A 27,507-nucleotide genomic window follows, 5' to 3' on the forward strand; every position below is an offset into this window, starting at 1 on the left:
TGCTTTTATATTTTAACAAACATTTAATTTTTTTTATACTTTATCAATATATTATTTATAATAATTATAATTTAACTACAATCATGTAGGTACATCTATGTGTCCGCATCAAATTTAATCTAAACCAGGTGTTATAAACCTCAGGAAACACAGACAAGGAATATATTCTCTACAATTTATTAATACATCTTAACACAGACGCCAAATTGTCTATAACATTACTTTTTCGTCTCTTTTATTGCACATACCTCATCAAAAATCATTTAACCAATCCAAACGAACAGATTTGCGTATGCCGAAATGGTGCCAACTAATTCACCAATGTAGAGATCGCTGTACAACACTATCCAGCTACTAATTGTTGCCGATGCAACGCCCGTAGTAACGAGGCAAAAATATTAGGAACATAAAATGATACAACTTACAATAACCATTATTACATTAATACACTAATTTGTTTTAAATAATTTATACACTATAATACAAATGAAAGATCGCAACACAGCACTATTAAACCGCCAAAGTCTTTATACAATTATAACAGTTTTTATTATCACTCGAATATTCGATATCAAGAACACGTAAATTCGTTCATCTTCGTCGAACAATCCGACATAACACTCACGTATCACTTTGCTTCTAAAGTTTTTATAAATAATACCAGTAATTTATAACGTATTTAATGGAGATCCTCAAGCTTAATCGGTGGGCCATCACTAAGTGGGGCTGTGCGGGGGGTGAGGGGTATGCGAGGCGTGCGGCGTGTGAGGGGGCAGGGGGTGAGGGCTGGCGTCGCGCAAAGAGTCCGGTGACGAGCCAGGTGAGGCGCGCCGCGGCGGGTATGGCGAGAAGCGGTGTTGCGCCAAGCCAGCCGGCACGCCACCCGGGTACACAGGCCGAGGGAGCTGCAGCCCTGAGCCGGAGGCAAGGTGCTGTTGGGCCAGGAGTTGTGGGGCGAGGCACGCCCATTGTCCCCACAGCGCCGCCGCCGGCACGCCGTACAATGGATACGCGGCACGAAGAAACAGTTGCGACCGAGCAGCCAGGATAGCTTTCTCCTCCAGCGTCAAGTTATTGTTGTGCTGGTCCAGGTCGAACGGTCGCAGCGGAGACCGCAGATAATGCTGCTCAGCCAGCATCGACTCCATCGTCTCTCTGAAACGAAGAAAAATATTATATGTGGAGACGTACACACACCTCATAGGTATTTGCGAAGCGAAATAAAATATCTACCTAGGGTTGGCGGCGCCGTAGCGCGCGTCATCGAAGACCGATGTTCGTTCGTGCTCGCCCGTGATATAGAATCTCAACAAAGAAACAAATTCAAAATAAAAAATCATGCTTAAATATGGAATAAATTTTTGCACTATCGCAAAGTGCGTACTATAAATGTGCATGCGGACGAACGATCAAAGACATCATAAATGTAGAAAATAGAGTTAGTTTCGATCTGAGCTAGCTTTTATCTCGCTTTGATTGCTAAGGCCGACGGAGTGCGGGATGGAGACGTAATCGAGCGAGAGGAGGCATCTATCAGTGTCGCACGCGCTTGTTTATTACAACATGCCTGATCAAACGAAAAATGAACTAATTTCCATTTGCAAACTTGATACATTTAATAAGATAAAAATTGTACCCTCTGTACAGTACTGGTACAATGTTCTAAAGTGACTGTTTTGGCCATTTTTTCTTTTCCTCTAGAATATTTCTTGAAAAAAAAAAACATAAATGTATAGCTGTAGTGGATATTTACCTCTCGAATTCAGTGAGACGTGAAGAGTCCCTGAACCCCTTGGCGAACGGATTACTGTCAATCTTCAATTTTGTTATCTGAAACAAAAGACGTAAGTTATTTTAGATTATAGTAGAAGGAGAGTTACTCTTTTTCAGTGGAATAAACAACTCAATAAATAACAATTACGTACAAAAGATTTCATGAGAAACATCAAGTGTACTAAGCGAGTATTTTCAAGTAAACGAGATGAATTAAGTCGATGCACCCATAAAATACTGCAATTCCTGATTTAAGCGGCGGCCGAGGTGTTAAAAAATGTGTTTGGCAGCGCGGAGGCAAACACGGATGAGAAATCGCCCCCTTGCTGCGTGTGGCACCCCCGCTGCGTCCAGGCACAATTTGCAACCAATATTTACGACAAATCTCCAAGAAACCAGTCGTCATTAAAACGGTGATCGCCTAGCGTACGCAACATCGGCTAATTTGTTAAGTAACATAAACTATAAGTACTAAAACCTAATCATTAAACCAGCAGAAATTTCATTTCATACATTGACACGGCTTTATCTTCTTTCGTTCACATCACTTGAAACTGTGTAAGAATTTTCTTAACTTAACTTAGGAATATTCTATGAGATATAAGAATTGTCAATTGTACTCCTCGCTTTCTAATAAGATTGAATACTTCAAAATGAACTTGCTCTCATAGCCTCAGATGATTATGGATGAAGACAAACACTTCACATAGTGTCGTAATTGCCCTTATTCTATAGAATAATGATTCAATGTTTGGCGGGTGTAGAAACGAGCGGCATCCGTACACGTGTCAATCTATCATCGGCCGCGGCAGTCGGCGGCAGTAATTACCTGCCGATTGACTAGAGCCCCGCTGATCTGTGCTACGCCCGACGCTCACCTACGCGACACCTAATTGCGCGATATTTCGACAAGTTCGCACTACAAGCATTTCAGAGCGACGAACTCGACGGACGCATTCCAAACGAAAACTTATTGAAGTCTCCAAATGTATACCGTGAACACGACGAGCATTCTTCTAAAAACTATTTTAAAACTTCCCTATTCTATTCAGATTAACTAATAGATTTTTTTTCGGTAAAAGATGTTTATGCATTCTTTTGATGTACAATGACTGAGTCGCGTTAATCTATGAAAAGTCTTGATAAACGTCTCGGTTCGTATTGTTTGGGATCAAAGAAAACAATAAAAATTAGAAAATATTGACACCGTCTGTGACAAATTTTCAGATTCCGTTTTAAACGCAGATAGTTAAATGTTTTTCTGAGATTTACGAGCGATTCTTCTGATCTGAGCATAAATGTTAGTTTTATTAATTTTAAATTTATAATACGTTTATAACAATAGAAACTGAATTGATTGTTAAAAGTAATTCGACGGCTCAACAACGGTTGGAAGATAGGATATTAAAGAAACACGAATTGCGTCGCTTCTGATTCGATACGGCGAGTGTTAGTGTCGAGGGTCAACGGGGAAGCTACTCTACTTGCACACCCACCTGGCGAAAGCATTGACTACAATGGGCCTGCCCGCCCAGCCGTGCCGAGCCCGCGCCCGCTTACACCCAGCTCTGGATGTAATGAGTGCGCCTAAAATGCCAGTGGCACCTCACAATATCGACCATACATTATGCATACCATGTACCACAGAAGGGCGTTCCTATTTGTTTTTACAATATCCTAAAACATTAGTATCGAACGAAACGATTAAATTCCGATAGGTATTCTTAACGTCTCTAATCCATCAGCATATTTTACAGAAACGTCACCCGAGTAATGAATAGAATGTTCTCTCGCTACCGACGTTTATTAGATTTAGTACAAACATAAGGGTGAGGCGTGTCAAAACAACCTAATTTAAGTATCAACAAACGTTCGCCTCGCCTCGGGCGACGGCGACGGCGGTGGCCCGCTCTTCGCACTGACAACATTAAAGGCGCCATAATGACATTATTCCCGACCGAGAAACAAAAAAAAAAACTTACAAAAAGGCGCCAAGGAGATACTTGTACACTGACGGCGCACACTTCTGCAAAGGACGTTCTAATTATTGGGACATGATAAATTGCTTAGGGAAGTGTACACCACACGTGTCGCCAGATCCGGAATAAAGATAATTCTTCATTCACTTTTAAAATTGAAAACATCTAATTTACTGAGGTAAACAAATTCATACATGAGATTATAAGAAACAATAACTTTGTACGAAATAGAACAAAGATGTTTTTAGGTCAAATAAGAAACGAAACTTAATGTAAACATTTCAAGAACGAAAAAAGTATTTATAGCTCATAACCAGGTTTCATCTGTGACAAGGTGAAGGAAATAAACATTCCAGTTACAAGATTATGTATATCACATCAGAGTGGACGGAACACGACGGGAACATTCTAGAGAATAAATAAATGTCACAGCGCGGAGCTCAATAGTAGTACGTATCTTATTATTGATTGATGTAGAGCACCGAACATCAACTAACCATCTAGAGAAACTAAAATTGAATAAACAGTTACAGCAAAACAATTTAAACTTTATTGCTTTTGGTACAAGGTAAGTAATGTAGTGCTTAAATGGTTTACATTTTTAGATGGGACAAGAATGTTCAAACAGCGGTTAAAAGGTTATTATAGTACATCATCTTCATCTAGCAAGTTTAAAAGGTTCAAGCTTTCCCTGACGCTACCAATGGATATTATGAAATATATAGTACGGAGATTGTAAAGGTCTTCGGCAATCGATGTTGTTATTTTCATTATTAAAGTACAAATAAACATTTTGATAAATTTTTTTACTTGTCAACACATAATTTTTTTCACATGGTGGATTCTTAAATCATTTTTGAAATAACATGTCCATTGTTCAGTTTGGCAATATTCTCTGATTGGAATCTCTGTTCAAACGGGATAATAGATCCATAATGGAACCGACTGTTAGTATAAGATCGACTCTGCATTCGTGTCCATAGTTGCAGTTGAACACACGAAATATCAATGAATAAGCAATTTTCCACATTTTTTATTATGACTTTCAATGCCCTCGTCAATTATGTCGATGCACAGATAAAAATCAACATAACAAATGTCAATGTCACTTGAACAATTCCTACAGATTAAGCAATCGAAAATGTAGATTATAAAATGCTTTTTTACGATTATACTATTGGTTGACAAGAAAAAAAAATTGAGTTACTAATGCCAAAGTGATCATAATTTTTTTAAATATCCGCGGCCATATATTCAATTATTTACAAATGTACAAATATGAATTCAATTATTGCAGGTTTTAAGGAATACAAACATAGTTTTTCTGGTTGTCTCGCTGCGCGGTCGCAATAAATCCGGCCGGCCGCACACGACGGCCCTGCGTGACGTCACACCTCGTGTGATCGATGGCCAAAGTGAAAGAGATCGCGAATAAAAGCAGATCTCGCTCTGCCGCGTGTGAGCGAGACGATGAAGAAATAAATAATACGATGGTAAATTATTTTAAATCCTCTCATAAGCAAGTACGTTGACTTCTTGTATTTTTGAATTATGCGGGTTTCGTGTTATCGCGCCATATTATTCTTTGAGTAATGAATACTTCGCAATGACACTGCGACTTCTTTAGCTTTTATTGTGACCATTAAAATTTGTTAACTGTACACTGAATCATATTGCAAGCAAGCAAGAACGTGAAGAACATAGTTAGGAATAAATTATAACAGTTATCAGACTTCAAGTATCTAAACAGATGAGGAAAACATATATATTAAAATTCATTTAACAAATTTTTAATTTCTCGAGCATCCACCTTCCCTATTTGCATCCAAAAGAAACCAAAACAACGCTGAGAAAAAAAGTAAAACTGCAGCAAAGTTGACACAAATAAAAAGCATCATTCACCAAATACTAAATCGATTATCGAAGAAAGAGGTGCGTCAGGGGCAGATGCGGGGGAGGCGTGGAGGAGGAGGGGGCCACCTCGTGACACCTGACCGCAGCCATTTTGGCCCGTGAAATATGTTTATTTGTCATGGATGCCCTTTGTTATTGAAATTGTGTTTGCCTTTACTCCTTCATTATATTGTTCGTTTATGTCGGAGCTAGAACTCGTTTGTGGACGATGAATACACGAATAGATACGGATTGGAGATTTTAGAATATTGATTGTTGATACTGAGAAATGAGATATAAATTTCAATTAAGCATCTATTGAAGGTGTTTACGTGAACTCTGTCATACGAGCTATAGGAATGAGACTTTGTGATTATCTTCTCAAGTGACATGACATTTGGAATGTTATGAGTAATAAACTTGAAATTAATTCATGTTCCTTATATACTAGTCACATGTTTTAATTTTTGAGGCAAGTTAAACTTGAAATTGAAGTAAACTTAATAACTTATGTAATAAAAATTATCTAAGTTTTAAAGTTGTATCAGCAATGTTTTATTGTATTGTAAGGACTTTGTTTCTTAACCTTATATCCTCTATGGAATAATCAATCACAACAAATTCACAAGTCATCGCCTTTTTAAAAACGCATTGTGTGCTTTGAGAATGCGTAAACTCTAACAAACATTGTCACCTCACAGCGACTCGAATTTCAGACAAAGGAGCGTTCACAAAACGTATAACACGACAATAGTGTGGTGGGTGTAAAAATGTTAAATATTGAAGCAGGTCGGACCTCGGGGCCGGGCTGTGGCGTTTTCTAGGGAAACCATCCCGCGGCGCGGCACGGCGACGTTCCGTCTCACACGGCGAACGAACACAAAAAACTCAATTCACGACACATTTTTTTATCCCGATTTTATCTTCTATATCAACGTTCAAAGTAGTAAAAACGAATAATGATGTTTCATCCCAAATTGATATGACAAACATCGAACGATCAGAAAAACATGGTGACACTTTTTTATGAAACCTAAGAATTCAAATATACGATTAATCGGTCATATCAGATCGGTATCTATGTAAAAATAGCCCCTCTGACGTTTGTGGCCGAACGATCGAGTGCGTTTGCCTTTTTTGTATGGAATTTAAATTGTGCGGGCTCGAGACGTATCGATCTTGTCCGGGGCGCAGGTGCAAACATGCTAAGTGTATTCTTATTGTTGTAAGGGATTGCGTTATCAGTGACACTATCTCCGGCGTTCGACAAATGTTTTAGCTGTCAAGGAGGTGACGTCAGCCAAATCGGAGCGAGAACTGCGCCCGCGCCGCCCGCACCGCCGCTTCGACCGCTCTCTTGTCGCGATCGAACTTCTGATATAACGCTCTTTACGTTCTGAGGTAGTTGCCGTAGACATTTCGAAATCTTTACAATCAATAGACGAAAGAATATTTTTTTACAATTCAATGAAAAAATAATAGATTTATTTTTTATTTTGTGTGGCAAAACAGGCAACTGTTGCATGTTGCCTAGTGGCACATCTACTGGGGGTAGTAAATCTGTGAAGGCATTACATTCAATCGATATCAATAAATACTATCCTGAGGGAGCAATTTAGACAACCTTTGTCCACCGAACTCAAAAGCAATTAAATTTAGCTACTATGGTTTATATGATAGTACTTCAAATCGTGCCGTGATCGTATGTGAAAATCCAAATATGATCAATTTACACCGACGTATTATAAATTAATTTAAAACAAAAACAAGCGCTACTCATGTTTGTAGAACTCGAAACAGCTAATTAACGAACGAATGAAGATTTATGTAGTGCGTTGTCGATATAAAGTAACGCTTCCTTTATGAACCTCAAAACGTCCTAATTACTGGCGGGGACGAAACAAAACGAGGAGCTCGGAGACGCCCAAACGCTCTTGTGACAGAGAATTAATTGCTCGTGGCGACACATGCGGCAGCGCGCAGCGCCGCCCGCCGCGCCGCCTGCCGTGCTGTGAGGAACGACTAGCGACAAGCGAAGCGATTAGCGATTTTACTAACCAACTTTATTATTAGCACCAAATGTTGATTTTATTCTGATATTGAGTTTATTAAGTATTTTGATATTAAAAATGGAAACCCGTGACAACGAATTATGTTGTAAACACAAACGCAATTCGAATAAGAACACAAATATTTCCAAAAACATTTTTAGAATGTCGATAAGACCGAAAACTTCAATAATTTGCAGAATTTAACTGTACAGTTAAAGAGAAGAGTTGGCAACATTTGATGGTCCGATAACTTTCATCGAGGCAATGCCATTAGCGAAGTGCGTGGCGAGCTTGCGGCGGCCGATGTTAGCAGCGCATCTGAGAACTTATATTTAGCGCGGCTGAAAACTTTAATCGTCACCATTGCGCACGCGTCAGGCGCGCCGTCCGTCCGTCGTCGGGTGGACGCGCGTGTGGCCGTTCAGTGTACAAAAAATGATGTGCCACCTCCCTTTGTTCCACTGGACATACCTTTCAGCGAGATGCAATTAGCGTGATAGGAATAGAAACCGTCGATAGTCGTCCGACGGCGATGCCATCTCTAGCATTTTGCTGTCTGATCTATTTTAGATATCGAATGATCGAAACAAGACTGCAGACGCGCCAAATAAATTGTTCGACAAGTTTATTATGATACAGATGTTTGATGACACTTACCAATTGGTTCTGATAGGCGGTGACCGCGGTGAACACGCACTCGGGGAAGATGAACGTCTTGAACTCCTCCTGCTCGAGGTCGACGATGGGGGCGTTGACGGCGCCCTCTCGCCGCAGCACCAGGTGGATACGCGGTTGATACTTGTGCATTGAATTTAACACCAACTAAATGGAAAATCATTAAATTAATTTTTGAGATGTTAAGAACTCTAGATTACATAATAGCGAGTCTTGTTCTACTGTAGCCTCATAAAAACTAGAGAAACTTTATATGAACTGACCTGTCCATTCTTGTCCATCTCGTTGTTGGTGAGTTTGACTTTCTCGAAGGAGACGACCTGCTTGCGCAGCTGGTCGCCGGCGAAGGGCGAGTCGGGATGCGGGTAGAGGCGCGCGGGAGCGGGCGGGTCCGCCTTGCCGGCCACCAGCCACGAGGAGCGGTGGTAGGCGTAGCGGTACCGCTTGCCGTCCACCGGCACTACGTCCAGCAGCACCGCGTACCGTGCCTCCGCGCGACATCCCGCGAACGACACGCGTACCGTCGGGAACATGCGTCTGCAACAACAATTACACGGTGAATATTGATATGATAGCAATTAAGGCCACCGAACAACAAACAACGGGGACCGCGTTCTACGCCATAAGTAAAATTAATGAGCCACTTCGTACCTTTAGGATACTCCGGAAATTGTTCTCTTCTTTCGACTTTATAATGAATACATTAGTAAAAATGTAGGTAATGCTAATGACGACTGTTTTGTTTAAGAAGTACAAGACTGTAATATAATAATAGCTGTAGTATGTAGTAATTGAGATTACAGATATACGAGTATTTGTAGACAGTCGCTGATGACCCTGACATGAAATTTATTTAATTCAATATCATGTTTACATCTTAAACGTAGATATTAAAGTTAATTACAAGCTATACGACCGCAGCAAGGTTAAAAAGGTGGATCATTAAATGCTCATAATAATAAATCAACTGGATTTCTATCGAAGTGTGGAGAGAATCTTTTTAGTGGTTTTAAATTGGATTTTAAACATTTATTTATTTAAATTAAGCAATGAACGAAAATGTTTCATCTATGATTCTTATGAAGGAAACTATTCGTATGTTCTCTTCACATTATCAAGTTACGTATGTATGTAAGTATTACGTATCTTAAAATTGATTCATTTTCGACATAGTTAATTACCCTCTGATTTCACAAGAACCTTCATTGTTTAAATGTTTACTAAAAAGACGGTTTGCTCGGGTTATCGTCACCTCTTGTACCTTATGTTTAACTCACATTTTATACGCGCCGCGTCGACTTCCTACCTCCATTGTTATGTTAAGGCGTAAATTTTCACATTAACGCAATTATTCGACAATTACTTGGTTGAGCTGAAATTATCGCTACCTGAGAGCGGGTCCAATCGTCTTTCGCTCATTAGAGCAGAGGTTATCGCGAATTATCGCTACCAATTAGCACAACAATATAACCACGAGTAATCTGATAGCGTAAATAAATGTAACATAATAAATATTTCATAACTTACATGAGCTATTATTATGAGACAGGATAATCGAATAATAATAACTCGAATAATCACTGATCTGAATCTGATTCAATCAATACCGTGATCTATTTCGAACTCAACGCCATCTAGGTACCTGTATAAAGACCCTAATTTATATCATCCTACCAATTATAAAGTAACGAAAGTGGATCTTACCGCAATATAGAAGGTACCGCAATATCTAGTAGCAATGATATACCGTGTCTCTACAGTTTAAAACAGTTGCTTATATCTTTCCCTTCCCAACACACTGTCAGCAATAATAAATATTTAGAATAAAAAAGTAATAAAACACGGCCGTATGACAAAGTCGAAATTCGTATAACATTTATCGTCACCGTCTGCGTACATACATGGGTTATTGTGAACGCTTTTATACGAATGTGACTCTAAGCTATCGCTCCCCTTGCCCTCTTTAACGGAGACATTCTTTAACGTCTCCCGTTGGAGAAAGATGAATGGGTAGACATTTTTGTAATGGCAGACGTTTTTGTTTACTGTTAGTAAAATTGCTTGCGGTTGGTCGATGTAATGGCTCTTATTACACTACTCGGCGTAACTGCGGTTTCCTGCTATCGACCCTACGTTAACAAGGGTAAGGTTATAAGATAGCAAAAAAAATGTTTCAGTAAAAATATACTCAGTGTGATTGGTAACGATAAACAGAACGTGTATACGAAAAAAATATCAAGATAATAAACTCGTTGTGCACAGAACGGTGTGACACAAAAAGTGGTGTCGGTAGCGGGCGCGTGAAATACAATCTCCTAATCGACACAAAATGGTAGTCATTGAGGCGGCGAGAGCGGAAACAACAAATCTGAGACCGCGAGTCGAGACATCGCTCTTCGGCTTGATGCTCTCTGTCCGAGGCCACTCACTTTTCCAAAGGCGGGGAAAGTAGTTGATAATTTGCGATCGAATCGTTAAATCCTCTCCTAGCCGCCGCGACTTTTGACCCGCCATTTGAATTGTATTCAATCAACTCCTCGACCACCCGCATCGTTTAACTGGTCTTGTATGCTGAGGTAATTTACGATACGATTTTTATAATTTACAATACGATTGATTGGCATCCTCGGCAATAGAATTTTTATGACGTTATGCCAGCAGTGCTTTGGAGTGACAAAGGATTGCCGGGAACGTGTAAAGATTGCCCTGGTGGAGGGAGGGACAAAAGTAAGAATAGCATTAATAAGATTTATGCATGTATGGCCGTGGTCGCACGCGTCGATTTGTGAGACGCTTCTTATAGCATTCCCAAGACGCGATCTGCGCGGGCGATTGCTCGCATGCGTTAATGGCGACACTCGACGCACGCCGCGATATATATTACCGCCATGATATATGACCACCGACGTCGTCCATCATTCCACCACCCGAAAGTTAGCGGAAAAGCGAGTGCGAGCAAAAGGACCGAGAAACACGCGTTCCCCAGTTTTAATGAGCATATACCCAAGACAGAAATAAGGAGGCGATCGTTTACAGCCGCCCTCATTACTGTTATGACATTGTTAAAGTCGATGTCTACGACTCCGGCTTAGATGTAACTCGTAAATCTATTCACAAACGTCTTATTTTTATGTGCGTCACATCAAATGGACATGTATGCTTGTAAACTTGTCTCTCATTCTTCGACACATATGCAACATCGTTATACAAACTTTGTAGCAGTTTCTCGACAGATTTTAGCAAATCAAACTGCTTGTGTCTTATTGTCAACAGAGATATTCTTTGCTCTCCATGATCGTTTCATATCTTTACCTTAATTCAACTGTTATTTTCATATAAATAATAACGTATCTAATAAAACACCTTCAATTCTAAATCGAATGCGTCAATTTAAAAGTAAAAAAAATCTAACAAAAAAAATCGTTTACTTTTTATTGAATTAAAAATGAAATCTTTAAAGTACAATACCCGCCATGTAATTAACATGACTGATAAAAACAAGGTGTTAAACGAGCAAGATTCGCAATCTAAATGTAATTTTACACTGCTAATGTGGTATAACGATGCGCAGGCACAGAGCATGGCTGAAGTCGCGCAACGCATGGCTTAATTAGTGACGCACCGAGGTGCTAAGTCGTCAATCATTGGTCCGGAGTTGCGCAGTCGCTCATACGCACGGCCGCCATTCCTTCCGACCGTGAATCCTAATCAAAATCTGTAGCAATTTACTTTCAAGGGTGATTTAAATCGTTTAACTAAAGCATTTTAAAACTAACAAAGAAAAAGGTTATTGACATATACAAAGTGTCTAATAAAACTTTTTCGTGGTTGGATTTAAAACAGTATTCGTGGATAGCAAAAAATATTTGTAGTAATACATAGTAACTTACAATGACAGCTCAATTAGTGTACTCGAAATTTATTTACTTTTTAAATACTACGTATAGGCATAATATTTCGTTGACTAAACTGTAATCTAGCAATGTCTTCCAATATTTTGAAGACTCATGAGCATACCAAATAACAAGGACAAAACAAATGCTCAAATGTGTAAAGAGATTTGATTTCCAAGTTTAAATGACTTCAAGGAATGAACGTGACACAAAGTTAGGTTAGGTTAATGTAACGTTAACAGCGGAAGCAGCACGACGTGAAAGCAAAGGCTCTGCGGCTGTACTGGATGGTATAGGCGCGGCGTTCGCCATTAGAGCAGTGTTATCACGTCGTGATTAGGGTCCGGCCAATCCGCGCTCGCCGCCATCCAATTATACAGGAAAGCGCTTTATTAATAGCAATTATGCCTGCCGCCATATTGCCAACGCGATTTAATTAACTCCAATCGTTGATTAGAGGCAGATGGCGCGAGATTGCGGATTCCGGCGGCGCTCATTAGCGCGCTCTACCGATGTATTACTCTGTGACTGTTATTGTGCTGATTGTTTGATTATGTTATAATTTTGTCATGATACTTGTAAAATATTGTTGTAGATAGACTACGCATCAAATAAATAAAGAAGGTCTTGTTTACTTGTTTATTTAGTCAAAGGCATTCTTTCATTAGGCAACCGACCTATAGCAACTTTACTTTTTAGAACCTAAAAGATTTTAAAACATGTAGAACTGCTGTTACGCAAGTTATATGTTACAATAAAAATTATTTATTGCTAAAAACTAATGAAAATGTCTCAAAACATTATTAGTTAGCTAACTCTAAATTTAAACAATAAATTCCAGCAAAGCTTAGTTATTTAAAAATAATACAATGAAGAAAATTCTGTAGCTTTAAATGAGACTGTAAATGTTAGGAAGCAAACAATTGTCTTATTATTTAATGAACTTTTTAAGCCTAAAAAAACAGAACAGGAAAGTACTTGTAATTATTTTAACGAATACTATAAACCTATAACGCTTTAGACCTAGGGTTTCCTACAGAAACAACAAGGGTCTTTCATAATTTCAATAAATGTAATAAAAACGTGAAATAATTTAAGCGATTGCATTTCAAGATTTGCCTTTAAGCGTTTCGCCTTTATTTGCAAAGCTATAATGAATGGTCATGCTTTCAGTCAACTGGTTGACACTTCGAGCTCGTTTTTCCGCGGCCCGTCACGCCGCTCCACTCATGATGGATGTTCCTTCGCTTGAGACGTTATTTGAAGCCGGCGCGAGACAACGTCACGATTTGTCGCCTACAAGCTCCCAGCATCCGACAGTCGTTTGAAAGTTTAAACCTGTTATCACTGGCCCATGTTTCGCTTACGTTGATATTCGACTCCTTACAATATCAAGACTTTGAGGAATTTCTTTGATGAATTGTTGAAATAAGCAAATGTTGATAAACTATAGTTTAATAAGTATCATATTTTTACTGCAAATGATAATAATATTACTTATATGTAAAGCATAATCTGGAAAAAAGCATAGGCTACTTGCTTTTTATTTTTTTTAAACTTCACTCGAACTGAGTCGCGGGCGAAACATAGTTACGTATATTTATTCTGAAAAGTGACATAAAAACTATGATCACAGTATGGTATTGAATATGTCATTTTGGAAAACACTTTATCATCTTCAACCAACATTTAGACTGACAAAATTGGATATAGTAGCCAAAAGAAGTACAGAAGTAGACAAAAAATGTATCCTTGTAGATGCGATCACCAACAAATATTTGAAGGCAGCACGCGTGAAGGAATTTGTGAAAGATTGATGTGAATTAGAGTAAGTTAATGAGATGAGAGGGCGTGGTTGTTGCGGGATAGAACGTCGGGAGCGTCGGGTGCGCTCCTCGTCTTGGGAGGTCCACACCGACCGTCATATTTTCGACACCAGCACGATTTTGTCAATTCTAATTGATTTATATCTCTAAAACTCGAACTAGACGTGGCAAGATGCAAGATAACGAACTCTATGCCGCCTCTACCGCTTTATGACTTGCTTAAATTAAGACACACAAAAGTTGCAAACTGTTTGATAACTATGTAATTATCACATTAAGCTACATATTTTTTTTGGTAAAATAAGCCTTTAATTTTTTTTAATGATTGCAACACACCAACACATTGTAGACAATGTCGCGTTTACAACTTGAGTTAACATATATTTGTTGCATTAAGTATGCATTCTGTATTAAGGCCATGTTCACACGAACAGATAATTACAACTTGTCCGGAGCGTGTGGAACAAATGAAACATTTCTACAATGCAATACGATAGCCGCGAGTAGCGACCGCGCAGCAGATGTCGTGTATAAAAGTATTTATTAGTGGTAATATAATTAGTGATTTTAAACAAATATTACTTGAGCGTACAATTTTAATTGCACACGTCGCGATAATGACACAGTAAAGTGCAGCGGGTCGCGTGCTGAAGGCGACAGAAGCGCAACATTTACGCCTTTGCAATGACACAATTGTTTGCTACAATTTTTAACCCTCACTAGAAAATGTAACTAATTAATACTCGTGTATAAGTGTATAATCGAAAGTTTTCTCTTAAGAAATTTAAGCACTAAACGCAGTAAGTTATTCTCATGTACTTTATTGTTTTCTGCAGGAAAGAATATCAGTTGTATTTAATCACGAGACTTTTTCTTTATCGAATTAGGAAAAAAGTTTTAGCGGTGTATTATTTATGTTTACATAGTTTGTACTTAAAGTCCAATTCTTCTAGTACCGGAACCGCATTACTTGAATTCAAAACGAACTCAAGTAGATTTTCTAGATTACGATCTTACTGAAAGAATCACTAATACTAAACTTATTCAGAACATCTGCTTGTAAATAAAAGGATGAATAATCTTAGGTGTCTTTTAAAAACTCTTTGAACTGATGAAGTGATAAAAGATGAAGGGATTTCGTTGTTAAGTAATTGTTAACAATATCATTTAATATTTGATTCTAAAAGTTTTTATTTCTTGCGCAATGGTACGCAAAATTGTTTTCAGCTACAATTCGAAGATAGTTCTGATAATTGAACAAACTTATAGTTTTTTCATCACATTGATATCTACGCAATTGTAAATTGAAAATGCATCGAGTGATTCGATCGTAGACAATGCGTTCGCAAAGCGCCCCACTCACCGCAGAACTCGCGACAAATTCCTGCACTTCGTTTTGTTCCCATTGTTACCGCGTTTACTACGTTAATGGTGTCACATTGCACGCACTGTGTCAGAACTTGCTCGCATTTCTTTTTATTGCTGATATATTTCCGTCGCCATAAAACGCTGTTGTAAAACTTGCGATATACAGTATCAAATTGTCGAGAATCAGGCATAATTGCCCGCTAATCCAACGAAGCCTCTAATTCAGTACGCTACCGTAGCGACACCTGTGGTTACATTCGCGAAACCTGTGTCGAGTTTCGCAAGTCGACACCGAATTTAGGAAATTTAACGGTAATATGGAAAATGTGAGCAGGTTTTTAACAACGCCTTAAATTAACATATAAGTAGATTTCTTGTACTAGGTTTAAGTTACACTGTTTATATAACATTAAAAGAGTAATAAACAGTGTTACTTACTTTCTTATACAAATGAAATTTTGTATCGATTGAAACTGATTTATCCTAAAGATTACTTACTACCTCCAAAAAGAACCCTTTACTATAAATAAATAAATGAATTTCAAACACGTGATATTTAAATTAAAACAACTGTATAAAATAATTATGTTTAGGTCCACGTATTTATCTTAAACTAAGCAGATCTATTTCGATAGCGTTACAAATTCTCGATTCGTAGCACAAAGGTTTTATAGCTAAGTACATTTAGGTACGTATGTCAACGTCTGGCCGGGACGTGCCCTATGTCTGCGGCTGCTAATGTCGTCAGCTTCGACCGGGGGAGGGGTTGCCGGGGGAGTACAGGAGTGCGAGGGCGGCCCGGGGGTTGCCGGGGGAGGCACGTACGGGCTGTTAAAACGGAACATGTCAGCGCAACGGGCGGGGTTTGGTCTCAGAGTTCGTAATCGCTACGATGGAGGTTGATTGTGTCATGACCTTTGCCAGATGATAAGCAATACAGTTTATACAATTAATTAGTTTTGTTCGCAATAAACATCATTAAACATGTTTATTTCTTTTACTTTACGATTAATTTCTTGGACATCGTTAGGTTTCTATTCTCCAAATATTAACTGTTATTTATTATATTTAAGAAAATTCATAGTCTATCTCAAAACATAAAATTAACTTATCAAAATTCAAACGTCATAATTTACAGAGTAAAAATAAATAACGATCATCAATATTGAGTTGGTGTTTCTTTGATGTTGCTTTCTAGGATCTGTGCGTTGACTGATACATCTGTGTCCTCCGCCGAGGGACGCTGGCGCCATCTATAAACGACCAACGAGACAATTATTGCCTGTGTTAGCTCGTGTGCGACCACTGGCATATTTATGAAACTTTCTTTTGACGGTAACACAAGACTAGACAAACAATACTAGTATGCAATGCAAAAAACAATGCAGTTTCATTGTCATTTACAAACGAAAGAGGGATATTAAAGGGGGCAATATATATTTAAAATCAATAGGAAATAACCATTTAAAAGTAAAACCTATAATTATACTAAAGATTATTATCAACAACAGAATGATGTGTCCATTACGTGCATAGAACAAACCCATCCCCATTCTAAAAGTAATACATATTGATGTCATTACAACCGCACTGACCGGCCATTATTTACGCGGTTAGCGAGTAAATAAAAATTACAATAGACCACATATTGCATACTACATAGGGAGGTTACCGGATGTCAACATGGGAGGGGGAAGAGAGCTAGTGCATTGTACAGTCAGCGTCATTCGCTGTGTTAACTTTAAAAGCGATAACAGTTTGAACGACTTTTGCATTGTTAAAACTATAAATGTAAATGTAACAATAGTTTATTAATGTAAGGTCACAGTAATTCAGAGTTGACAGTTCTTTTAACAACATAACTAAGGTCGTAGGTTAAGTTAGTAGCTAGGTGCAAATCAATTTTTCTGTAACTTTAATACCGCGAATTAAGGCGACTGTACTTAAACATTTTCCGAGTACTTCCACAAATTAGTTCGTGAGAAGGCGCGGTATAAATACTCGCGAAACGCTGCCATCGGCCACGCGCTCATTACCAACTAATACGTTTTATTTCGCATCCTGTTATTAAGTACAGAAGCACTTATTAGGAAAACGGCAGGGATTGGTCATTAAATTATTTATTGCGTTTCGTTAATAACAAATTTAGTTCGTAACGAAATATTAGTAGTATACATAGATATCATATTAAAAAATATGTATATCTAAGGTAGAAAATGAAACTAAAGTAAATTACATATGTTGTCACAAACAGCCGTCAACGTATGGGAAACACCAGCCGATGTTTCAGTTATAAACATTCCAAATTACAGGTTTACACAATTTCCCTTAACGTTTATAAAAACATCGTTCGAGAATCATCTATTATTAGTAGAAGGCGTCGACTTTACACAACAAAGGGTGGCTGGAAGACGACAAAAATTAAAAGTTACAAACGAACAAAACCGAATGCCTGTCATATTAAACCGTCAAAGTAAAGATTACGAATGAAATATTCACGATGAAAGCGGCGTCCGGGCCGTGGTTATGTAAATAAGTGGCTACGAAAATGTATACATAATTAGTTTACAGCTCCCTCCCCCGTCACCCCCTATTGGCAGGGGGATGGGGATGGGGAGAGATTAGCTCGCGATACACTTGCTAAGGGTACATTTACATGAATCACGCATCTATTACACGTTGCGTTACAACTACCCTACATGTGTTCTCTTCACATACCCCATATAAAACAAATAGGGTTGAAAAATTAAAATTTGAATATACTACTAATTAAAGACTGTACAATAAAGTATTATTTTCTGCGTTTTATATGGTTACATGTTGAATCAAAACACAACGTGGTTTGATAAAGTCGTAGTTAGGTTGTAATTTCACTACTTTAAGACTATCTATCAAAGTAATTAGTTTACCTAAGTTAAAAACATTCTATTAATTTTAAAATAACTAGTTCCTTAATGTAACTATGCCATATTGTAAGGAAATCCATTCACTTACGCAAATATTGTTAAAGGTGGGAAATTGTACCAAATCGTAGCATTCCCACTTTGAAAGAAAAAAGGCTCTATGTTTGTTGCCATAATGTAAGTAGCTATAAAGGAGATAAACTTCCCACAGATGTCAGGTAATCTCTTAATAAGAGGCAAAGCAAAGTGAATTCGCAAGATGTCGCGGGGGCGGGATGGGTCGGCGACTCACCGCCGCGGCGCTCCGCAAGGGGACAGACAGCTTCTATAATTCTTTTGTCGTTTTCGGCTTCGTCAAATACCGCGTTTCCCGTTTGCATACATTTTCGCTGTTCCCCCCGTCCCCCAACCTTGTTTTGCACTCCCCTCGCCGCCAAGTTGCCGCCCCACTGCCGTCTTTCAGGAATAAAATTAGTGTCGGCAGCGTGACACCAACTGAATTTAAGCTTAATAAGATATTTATAAAGAAATTTCCGATTCAGCGGCAAACTTCAAAATTTGACTCCGACTCCGTAAAGAGTTCGGTTGGCGTTTTCAATTTAAAGTTGGAAGTTAAAGAACAAGTTAAATAACGTGCGAGCGGAGATCCGAGAGCCGAGAGCTGAGAGCCGCGGCCGATTCATTTAGGATCTCACTGAAATTAGCTTTTGAATTGAAACGACATTAAGATGTCCGCGAACTTTGCCGGCGATGAAATTTTAACGCACTTGAGCCGCTTTGTTATAATTTATATACTTTAAAATCCGATTTGACATTTCCATTACATTATTTTCTATTCTTCATAATGGAACTCCGTATCTATACAATCATTATCTAATAGTTATTAACATAAAACGATGATCACTACTGTGCGGGTACCATTGTATGAAAATGCCAATTGAATCGTAGTTTCTGAGTTTTTGAGCGTAGTATATATAGTAAACTAACTTCGACTCATGCTATTATTTACCTCCTCGTACTACTGGAACAGTAATGGTAAGCAGAGAGTGTCAACAATGCCAGTTGCCTGCAGTCGGCGCGACCACCTCGGGCGCGACGCCGCTCATAAATCAGAAGTCACCCCCCGCGCGCCTCTTCACACCCCCTCGCGATCCCTAGCGCCCCCTCACGCCCGATAAAACACAAAATTATTTCCTCACCACCGGTAGCCGACCTCGCTTCGCTCTTAAACGCCATTTCAACTTACACTTGCGAATCGTACTTTTTTACTTCTGAATTACTTCGCAAACTTTCCGCGCTATACTTTCGACATTTCGTGCGCGCTCGCGACTCGCTGGCATTGGCAAATGCGAGCCAATTAGAAGATTAAGCGTTGACAATTACAGTGGCGGGTCGCGGGCGTATATCAACAATTATCGTGCGCTCGCAACAAATGGCGGATGGCGCGGCGCGGTGTGTCCGGCGCGGTGCGGCAGTCGCGCGGGAAAAATCGACGCATATTCCCTATGTCCAGTCCAACCTATTTGAAATAGATCGCCTAATTCAGGTTACGCTTTTTACATTTAGTTTTAAATTGAACAATTAATATTGACTTAAATTCTTTTGTTATTTAGAAGCAATCAATTCTAGTAAATGTTCAAAGGTGATTTTTAGTAACTATGGTTCAATAAAACTTTACGTTATATTTAGTCCGATGGTAACTGTAAGCAACTTAATTTTAAACTTATTAGCTATAGTTAATTACTGTCAACTTCTTTAACTCAACTTTAATATTAAAATAAACTTGATCAAGAAATTGGTGACGTAGGCCAATGAAACAAATGCGAAGCGATCTCAACAAATCCATTTATTGTTAACTGGCTCGTTATTTATTGTTAACTGGGTCGTCAGCGCAGTTAGGGCAGTCGCAGTTAGTGCAGTCAATGCAGTCTCGCAGAACAATAGTGGACAAATAGCCGCGAGCCGGCTATCAAAGCTGTACGCGTACAACCGTCTACTCTACCATTGTGTCGACAAAATTGAATATTATTCATTTAAACTGAATTGAACTCGAATATCGATTATAACTTTAATAAGTAAATCAAATTTTAGTTACCAACAATTGTTGGAGTGTACAGTCACGGGAAAAATTTCAGCTATTCAAGTTTACTGGTAATTTTTAATGAGATTTATACGAAACTAGCTGTTCCCATGCGACTTCATCCGCATAGAATTATAAAAAAAACATTTTATTGTTCACATTTGTCAAATTATCAATGGCAAATGTCAAAATGACATGAAATGATGACAAACTATGGCAATCTTGTTTCCTTGATGTTGGCAGCCACGTATGGTCTCTTTCCCACATTAGGGTTTTTATCCAAGATAATTACCCCCTAAGTTTAATGGCCTGAAAATATATAGCCTAAAGCGTGATGTAAGTATAGGGCTTTTTATTAAAAAAGGAGTTATTCAAAAATATGCTGTAATTGCTGACATCTTAGGCAACAAAGGAGTGTGTGTTTACGCTTTATTATAATAGTATAGATTATTCGGATATATAGGGTTCTAAATCTAGTGTATTATTTAAAAGTTGAGTTAAAACATTATTGTTCTAATTCTAAGCCAATAAACTCGTATTCTTGAAATTTTACCAAACGATTTACCAACATTTTCACTCTAACTCACATGAGTGGTGCCAATTCATATTTCGTGTTTACATTTGTAAAGACTATTAAATTATCTATTAAAATAAAATTATGATCGAATTTCTACCAACATGCAGACATCAAAAACAAAACAAATGCTAACATAATTTTCTTTAGAAAAGAGTTATATTGGACATAAACAATATTACTTTAGAATCTACAAAGGTTAAATATTAATAGAGATACGAAAAAAATATTTATCACACTCGCCGCTATTATTAAGAAGTATGGTGAGAAGTAAATCAAATTAATCTATTCTTTGCCAAGTCCATGATCATAGCGGCGTTGCTTGTTGGCAACATCGCAACATCTTCACTATAATCCAAAGATATAAACTCATTTAGAATTACACTAATATATTTGACAAGATCTCCTTCAAATTCGATTCGAAATCATTTATGATATGACGGAGTTTGCCATGTTTATCGATAGTTTATTAACATTGAAGTTGCTATTATATTATTTTTAAAAGAAAACTATCATTTACCTTATTTTGTAACTACAAAAACATCATTTAAATTATATTATTTTCTTATTTTCCAGATTTCCTTCAACAGATTTCACACACCCTAAACCCTGGCATAGATTAGGCTCAGATGCGCTATATAGTACTGTTGGATTTAAACCGACAAACATCAAAATATTTACACAGGGGGATGAAAAATGCGAGTACAAAGTACTCTAATGCGAAGCGAGATACGTTTGGTGGTTGGACGAATTAGATCCGGACCAGATTAGCATGCGAGGCGAACCACGGACAGACGTATTTGCATTGCGCTAGTTCACACAAGGGAAGTAAATTCTGACAGAGTATACTGAACAGTACCGCTATTGAGTGAACGCACCTTGTCAAAAAAGTAGTGCCACTGCAATGATTCGTCTTAATACATATTGTAATCTCTATTTTGTCACAGATAAAGAAAAATATTGTCATAAATAATATTACAAGTGGGCAATGGAATTCTACCATCACCGTGAGTTCAAACAACAGCAGTACTGTTTTCTTATGCTGCCTCCAGGGACAACCCTCGCACCGGTACCCTCGTGTGAAACTAGCATAACTCTATTACGCATGTTATCATAATCTCCGAGGGTGAATGCAGTTAATGCGCTCGGATTTAATATCTACTCTTTTCTTAACGCCAACGTTTAAACAGAATATTAATTTAAAAATAAATATGCAACTGACCCTTGCATAAATATTGAATTTAACTTTTCTAAGGAAATTATTGTAATAAAAAAGTACTCAGTGCATATTTTTAAATTACCGTATATCTCAAATTGTCACAAAACTTAATAGAAAAATAATAAATGTTTTATTGAGAAGAGTTAATATTTCAACGGTCAAAAGTACCTCAATAAGAAAAAAGCCCTTCTGCTCTAATCCTCCTTTCTATACTCTCCATACTTTATACTCACGCACCTGACTCGACAGAATGTGCTCGCGAAAATTCACCAGATCTCTGCGGGCCAATTCAATTACATTGAAAGATCCCTCATAAGCGAATCGTTTTTCCGAGTCATTAATTTTTTCGAATGACACGGGGCCCGTCGTGATACGGCGGGAGGGTCAGAGCGGCTATCTCGCGAGATAATACTGATTTATGTGGGCGGGCGACGCTCGCGATTTGTCGCGCTAGCTTCGCTACCACTGCTCAATAGCGTTGCGATAGCTTGGCCGTCGCCTCGCCGTTAGTGTACACCCGCCGCTGCTCATTTGTGACGGTTAGTTGGCGAGATTTATGCTAATCGACGGGGCGAACGCGTTAGCTCGCGTGACGGTGTGGCAAATTGTCTCCTATTGCGACTTTTCATATCCCCTTTGTTGAGTTGGTCTCTTTATATGGTGATACGAGCGAGACGAAAGCGAAGGTAATCCGATCGTTATATTAACAGATAACATATCGATTTATCAGTAAAGAGAAAATATATAAATGTATGAGAGCGAGATGATATAAACAAATAATGTTAACTTCTTATTATCATTATCTATAATAATAAACAGAAAACAGGCGTGAAGTGGAAGCAATTCCGCGTTTCGTCTGATGAGTGTGGTGCCGGAGGACTAATTTTAGTCCCTTTCTCTTTCCACCCTTTTCTTAAGAGGAAACGATGGGTAGGAAAACTGGATTTGACAGTGTAGGAGACGCATAGGAAGGGGAAATATCCTCTTTATGTGCGTCTCCTTATAATAAAAAAAAAATCTAATCTTATTGGTACTAATAATTTAAATTAATACGTATTGTTGCTTGTTTATGAAGTTGCCTATATACTATTTATATCGTAGAAATATGTTACTTCTAATTCAAATTCACAAGAGTAAGTGCGCTACTTGAACACATTGTCCGATTGTTCCGGGCCGCTTGTTTCGAAAGTAAATAAGAGCGGAATATAATTCCAGATGTCGTATTTTATGATGCATGATGGAAAAAAGCGAATGGCCGGGGCGTCGTTAACTCGAGAACATTATAAGTAATAAATAAGTGAGGTATTAATACGGCTTTATAGTCCGTGAAAGAGCGGGCATTGTTTCGCGCGGCGCGGAGTGGCAAGTTCGCGCTGTTCTCGTTCCTTCTACTGAGTCTGCTGATTATTATATCACAATATTTGTGAAAATATTTCCAATAAGCGCTAAGCTTTACCGCTATTTAGCATTGGTTTGCTCGTTGTACTGTATCTCCATAATTACCGAATTCTCGAGGTTTTTTTATAGTTATTTTCTATTTAATCCAGTATTTTAAATAAAAGAAAAGAATTTGAATAAAAACACCTGGATCAATAAAATATCAATAACAAAAATGAGTCGAATACATTCCGGTTGATGTGATTTTTTTACTACTTCAAGCTTTAGTTTTGACTTAAACACGAATAATGTAACATTCAATATGCTGGTATTCAAGCGATGCTTAGTGTGTTCATATTATTATATTTTTTTAATCTAATGAATTGAAAGTCAGAATCATAATCAGAGGAATGTATTGGCAAATTTGTCACGATCGGTGAGCTGTCGTCGTGATTTACGCCGCACCGATAACGGCCCGCTCCCTGCCGGCACACCGCGATATCGCCAGCACAATAACCAAAGAATTGACTTTTTTCCAAGGCTCTCATTCAACCGGTGAGATTTGCAAGGAGAACGTATATTATACCAGCTATTAAGTTCAGTCAATAAGGTTCTCGAATTGGAGTAATTGAATGAACATTTGTAAGATGGAGAGCGCGCCCGGTGGCGGTCAGCGGCGGTCGCCGGCGATCGCTGGCGGTCGTCAACGGACGGCGGCGGGAGATTGGCTATTGTTCGTCCGCGAGGCGTATCGGTCGCGCTGTGCCACCTACCTTATCGTCAACTTGAACTGCATCGATCTCGTTAACCGATCGCTTACCTACCACAGACAGTTTTTAATTTCACATCGACATTCGTACGCAAGATACCTAAGTCAAATTCCTTTTACGTTATTGGGGTTTACTCATGTACAATTACAGCCATTAAAACTATCGTCGCATAGACGCAACATTCTTTTTCATGATCAATAAAAAAAGTTTAGCTTTCGCCCGCAACTCCGTCGGCGCGGAATTAGAAAATGAAGTTGCCTATGTGTACTTCCATACTATGCTAGAGAATTATGACTACGCTAGAGATATGGATGAAATTTGAGATCGACATCCATCCCAAATTTCATCCGAAACCGTTCAGCCGTTAAGGCAACAAAATGGAATAAACATCCATCCATCTAAATTTTCTAGTTTATAACATTAGTAAGGTGTAACAGGAATAAGTTTCACCTACCTTCCAGTTTTGGTGATAATCATCTCGGTTCCTAGTTCATTGAATTTATCCCAGAGTTCTTTGGTCTCGAGATGGCATTGAATGTGTTTCATCTCGTCGCTAGAACACCTCTCCGTGAGCTGGGGATTGCGGGGCGCGGGCGACAGGGCCCGCGAGCCGCCGGGTGCTCCGCTAGCGGACCCCGCCTCAGACGTCGAGGATACATCCACCGGGGAATCCCGTTCGTATTCCGCTAACGGCGGCGATGGTGAACCCGACGTTGACGCGGTCGCGTCCACAAACTTTTCTGGAATATGTTATTTTATTTTAAAAATATGCCATTGAAAGGTTCAACTGCAGTGACTGTTATGTTACTCATATCTTCTCTTTGTTTGTTCAAAGAGAACGACAGGGATGGTTATAATACAAGACATTGCAGTCGAAATTAAAAGTGATAACTTGATCACGTTAAATGCTAATTGTAACTATTTCTTCTTCATTTGTTATTAACCCCTCATAATCCTATTTTTTCTATTGGGTAAAACAACAATGATAAAGCGTATTGTTCTTAAAATCTTACGATAAAAGAAATTCCAATCAAATCAAGAAAATTTCCATACTAAGAATAAAACCTGAATTTGCTAAAGTTATATCAATATCGATAGACAGACAAGATATTGATATTTATAATGTAGGTATTTAAAAAATGATTTGCATCTAATAAGAAATAGTACAGAAATTTTTCAATCAAAAATGCTTTAATTTTTAACTTAATTTAAGTCCTTACATAAATCTATTCTCATACAAGTAATTTTTAGATAGAGTTTAGAGCTTATTTGTTCGACAGCAAGTAATATTATGCACAAAAAATAAAATTGCAACAATGTTTTGTTTGTAATTTTTCATTACAAGTAATAAATAAAATATATCGTTATTTCCATAACAAAACCGCTATTTTGCTACGTTGGAAAATGTAGTTTTTTAATTGTCAAACTTGACTAGTACACTGACCCTGGTTCTTTTTATTATTTCAGAATTATCAATCAACTACAATCAAATAGGCCCAAACAGGCCTTATACAAATCAGCGTACAAAATATAAAAATGAAAAAAGATACTAATCTAAAGTTTCTTTGCCTAGCATTTTATCACGAATTTCTTTATCGTAATATAGCGGTTTTTAATTTTTCTATATTTTAATACCTTTGAAGGATTTGAATTATTGTCTCGTAATTTTTTTCAGTACATAGATTATCTTGTATCTTGTACGTTAATTGTAATGAGGAGAGACTGAAAATACTGGCTCGAATTGTGTAATTCTTTCCACACTACAAGCTACGTTACTCAGAAGTAACAAAGCCAAGGATGTTTATTTACTTTTAACACGCTGTATTGAAACGACGATGTCCATGTCGACAGATATAAAAAGAAAGTTTTTGAAACTACTTTGTTTTTGAATTAGAAATGTTTTGAAGGATTTTATAAAAAAATATCATTGTTAACTTATTTGGCTTCTTTTAAACGTCAAAATGTCTGTTCACAATTGTTTATCAACGGCTTCTTTTCCAAATTATAAACTTGTTTGACTTGTTTGGAACAGTTTAAATGAAGAAGTTTATGCCATAATTGACCAACTTGCTTTAAATCTATTTGTGGCAAGATTTTAGTTATTGTATAAAAACTTTGTAGTTACCAAGTGGCGTAAGAGTGTCCTCCCTAGGGTCCCTGTGCCTCCGCCTCTCTCGTCTCTCCTGGCGGTCTCGTGCCATGATAGCGGCGATGGAGAAGTCTGTGGCGCAAGGCCGTGCCGAGCAATCCTCCTCCATGGCCGGCGGCCGCTCCCGGCCCTCACGCTGCAGCAGCATCCAGTCGGCGGCCCGCGCACCCAGTCCGCTTGGACCCTCGCCGTTCGCACCCAGCCTGCCCCAAGACCTGTCACCGTCCGGACATCCCATCTACGCCACAAATTACCATCATCTACCACCCGATCTAATAAGACTCGACGACACTACCAAAAGTTTTTCAAAATAAAATATTTAACACATAAGTTGTTTTAATAAGAACACGTTACATTTCTTAAAGGTTGTTGTTGTATTTCGTAGGGTTGTTCGCGCGATGCGCTCGCGATGGTAAGTTTCGTGTAAGTGGTAAACTTTTTCCGCGCGCTCGGCGTCGTGGTGAGCGTGGGAGCGGTGCGACGGCGCGCGCTGGACTCGACTGAGCGACAACGTCGGGCGGCGGCGGGCGGCGACGGCCACCGGCGCAGGGAGGGGCCTGCGACCGCCCCACGCCACACACGACCACACGACCGCTTTTTTTATTACTTCTTTCCATTCCCCTCTCGCTCGCTTATCCCCCGTCTCGCTCGGCCGACGGAGTTTTTCTCTAGCTTTTCGCTAAACGGCTCGCGGCGCTTCGAAAGGCTCTCGTTAAATGCCGACTCGATACTATCGTAATATTTGCACGGGAACGAGTATCGATAACGAGTCGCATCACTATAATATTAATGCAAGGAAGCTTGTTGCTCACGACGCTGTCGACGGGTTCGCGGTTTTCAATATGATTAAATGTCTAATTATTAATCTACCAAATAATGTTTTAGCTGTTGGGTATTCGTTTATATTCTAAGTTTTTCATAGACCAGTTTTAAAAAAATGCTTTAATGTTTTAAAAAATATCCTATAAATCAATTTA

General features: G+C 38.5%; 1 protein-coding gene across 2 annotated transcripts; it reads right to left on the reverse strand.

The window, feature by feature from the left end:
* Nucleotides 1-98: 98 nt before the first annotated feature.
* Nucleotides 99-27,009, reverse strand: LOC106099924 (T-box transcription factor TBX20-like). Of its 2 annotated transcripts, XM_013278615.1 has the most exons (7): nt 26,507-27,009; nt 24,836-25,121; nt 8,635-8,908; nt 8,354-8,518; nt 1,754-1,830; nt 1,234-1,305; nt 99-1,155 (listed from the first exon to the last, which is right to left on the reverse strand). In XM_013278615.1, exons 1-7 carry the CDS (start codon nt 26,766-26,768, stop codon nt 717-719), a joined length of 1,575 nt encoding a protein of 524 aa, XP_013134069.1. In that variant the 5' UTR covers nt 26,769-27,009; the 3' UTR covers nt 99-716. The 2 variants fall into 2 exon arrangements, with proteins under 2 accessions (XP_013134069.1, XP_013134070.1); XM_013278616.1 differs by lacking the exon at nt 1,234-1,305.
* Nucleotides 27,010-27,507: the final 498 nt, after the last annotated feature.

The sequence above is a fragment of the Papilio polytes genome, unplaced genomic scaffold (assembly GCF_000836215.1).
Source record: "Papilio polytes unplaced genomic scaffold, Ppol_1.0 DF824102.1, whole genome shotgun sequence".
Lineage (NCBI taxonomy): Eukaryota > Metazoa > Arthropoda > Insecta > Lepidoptera > Papilionidae > Papilio > Papilio polytes.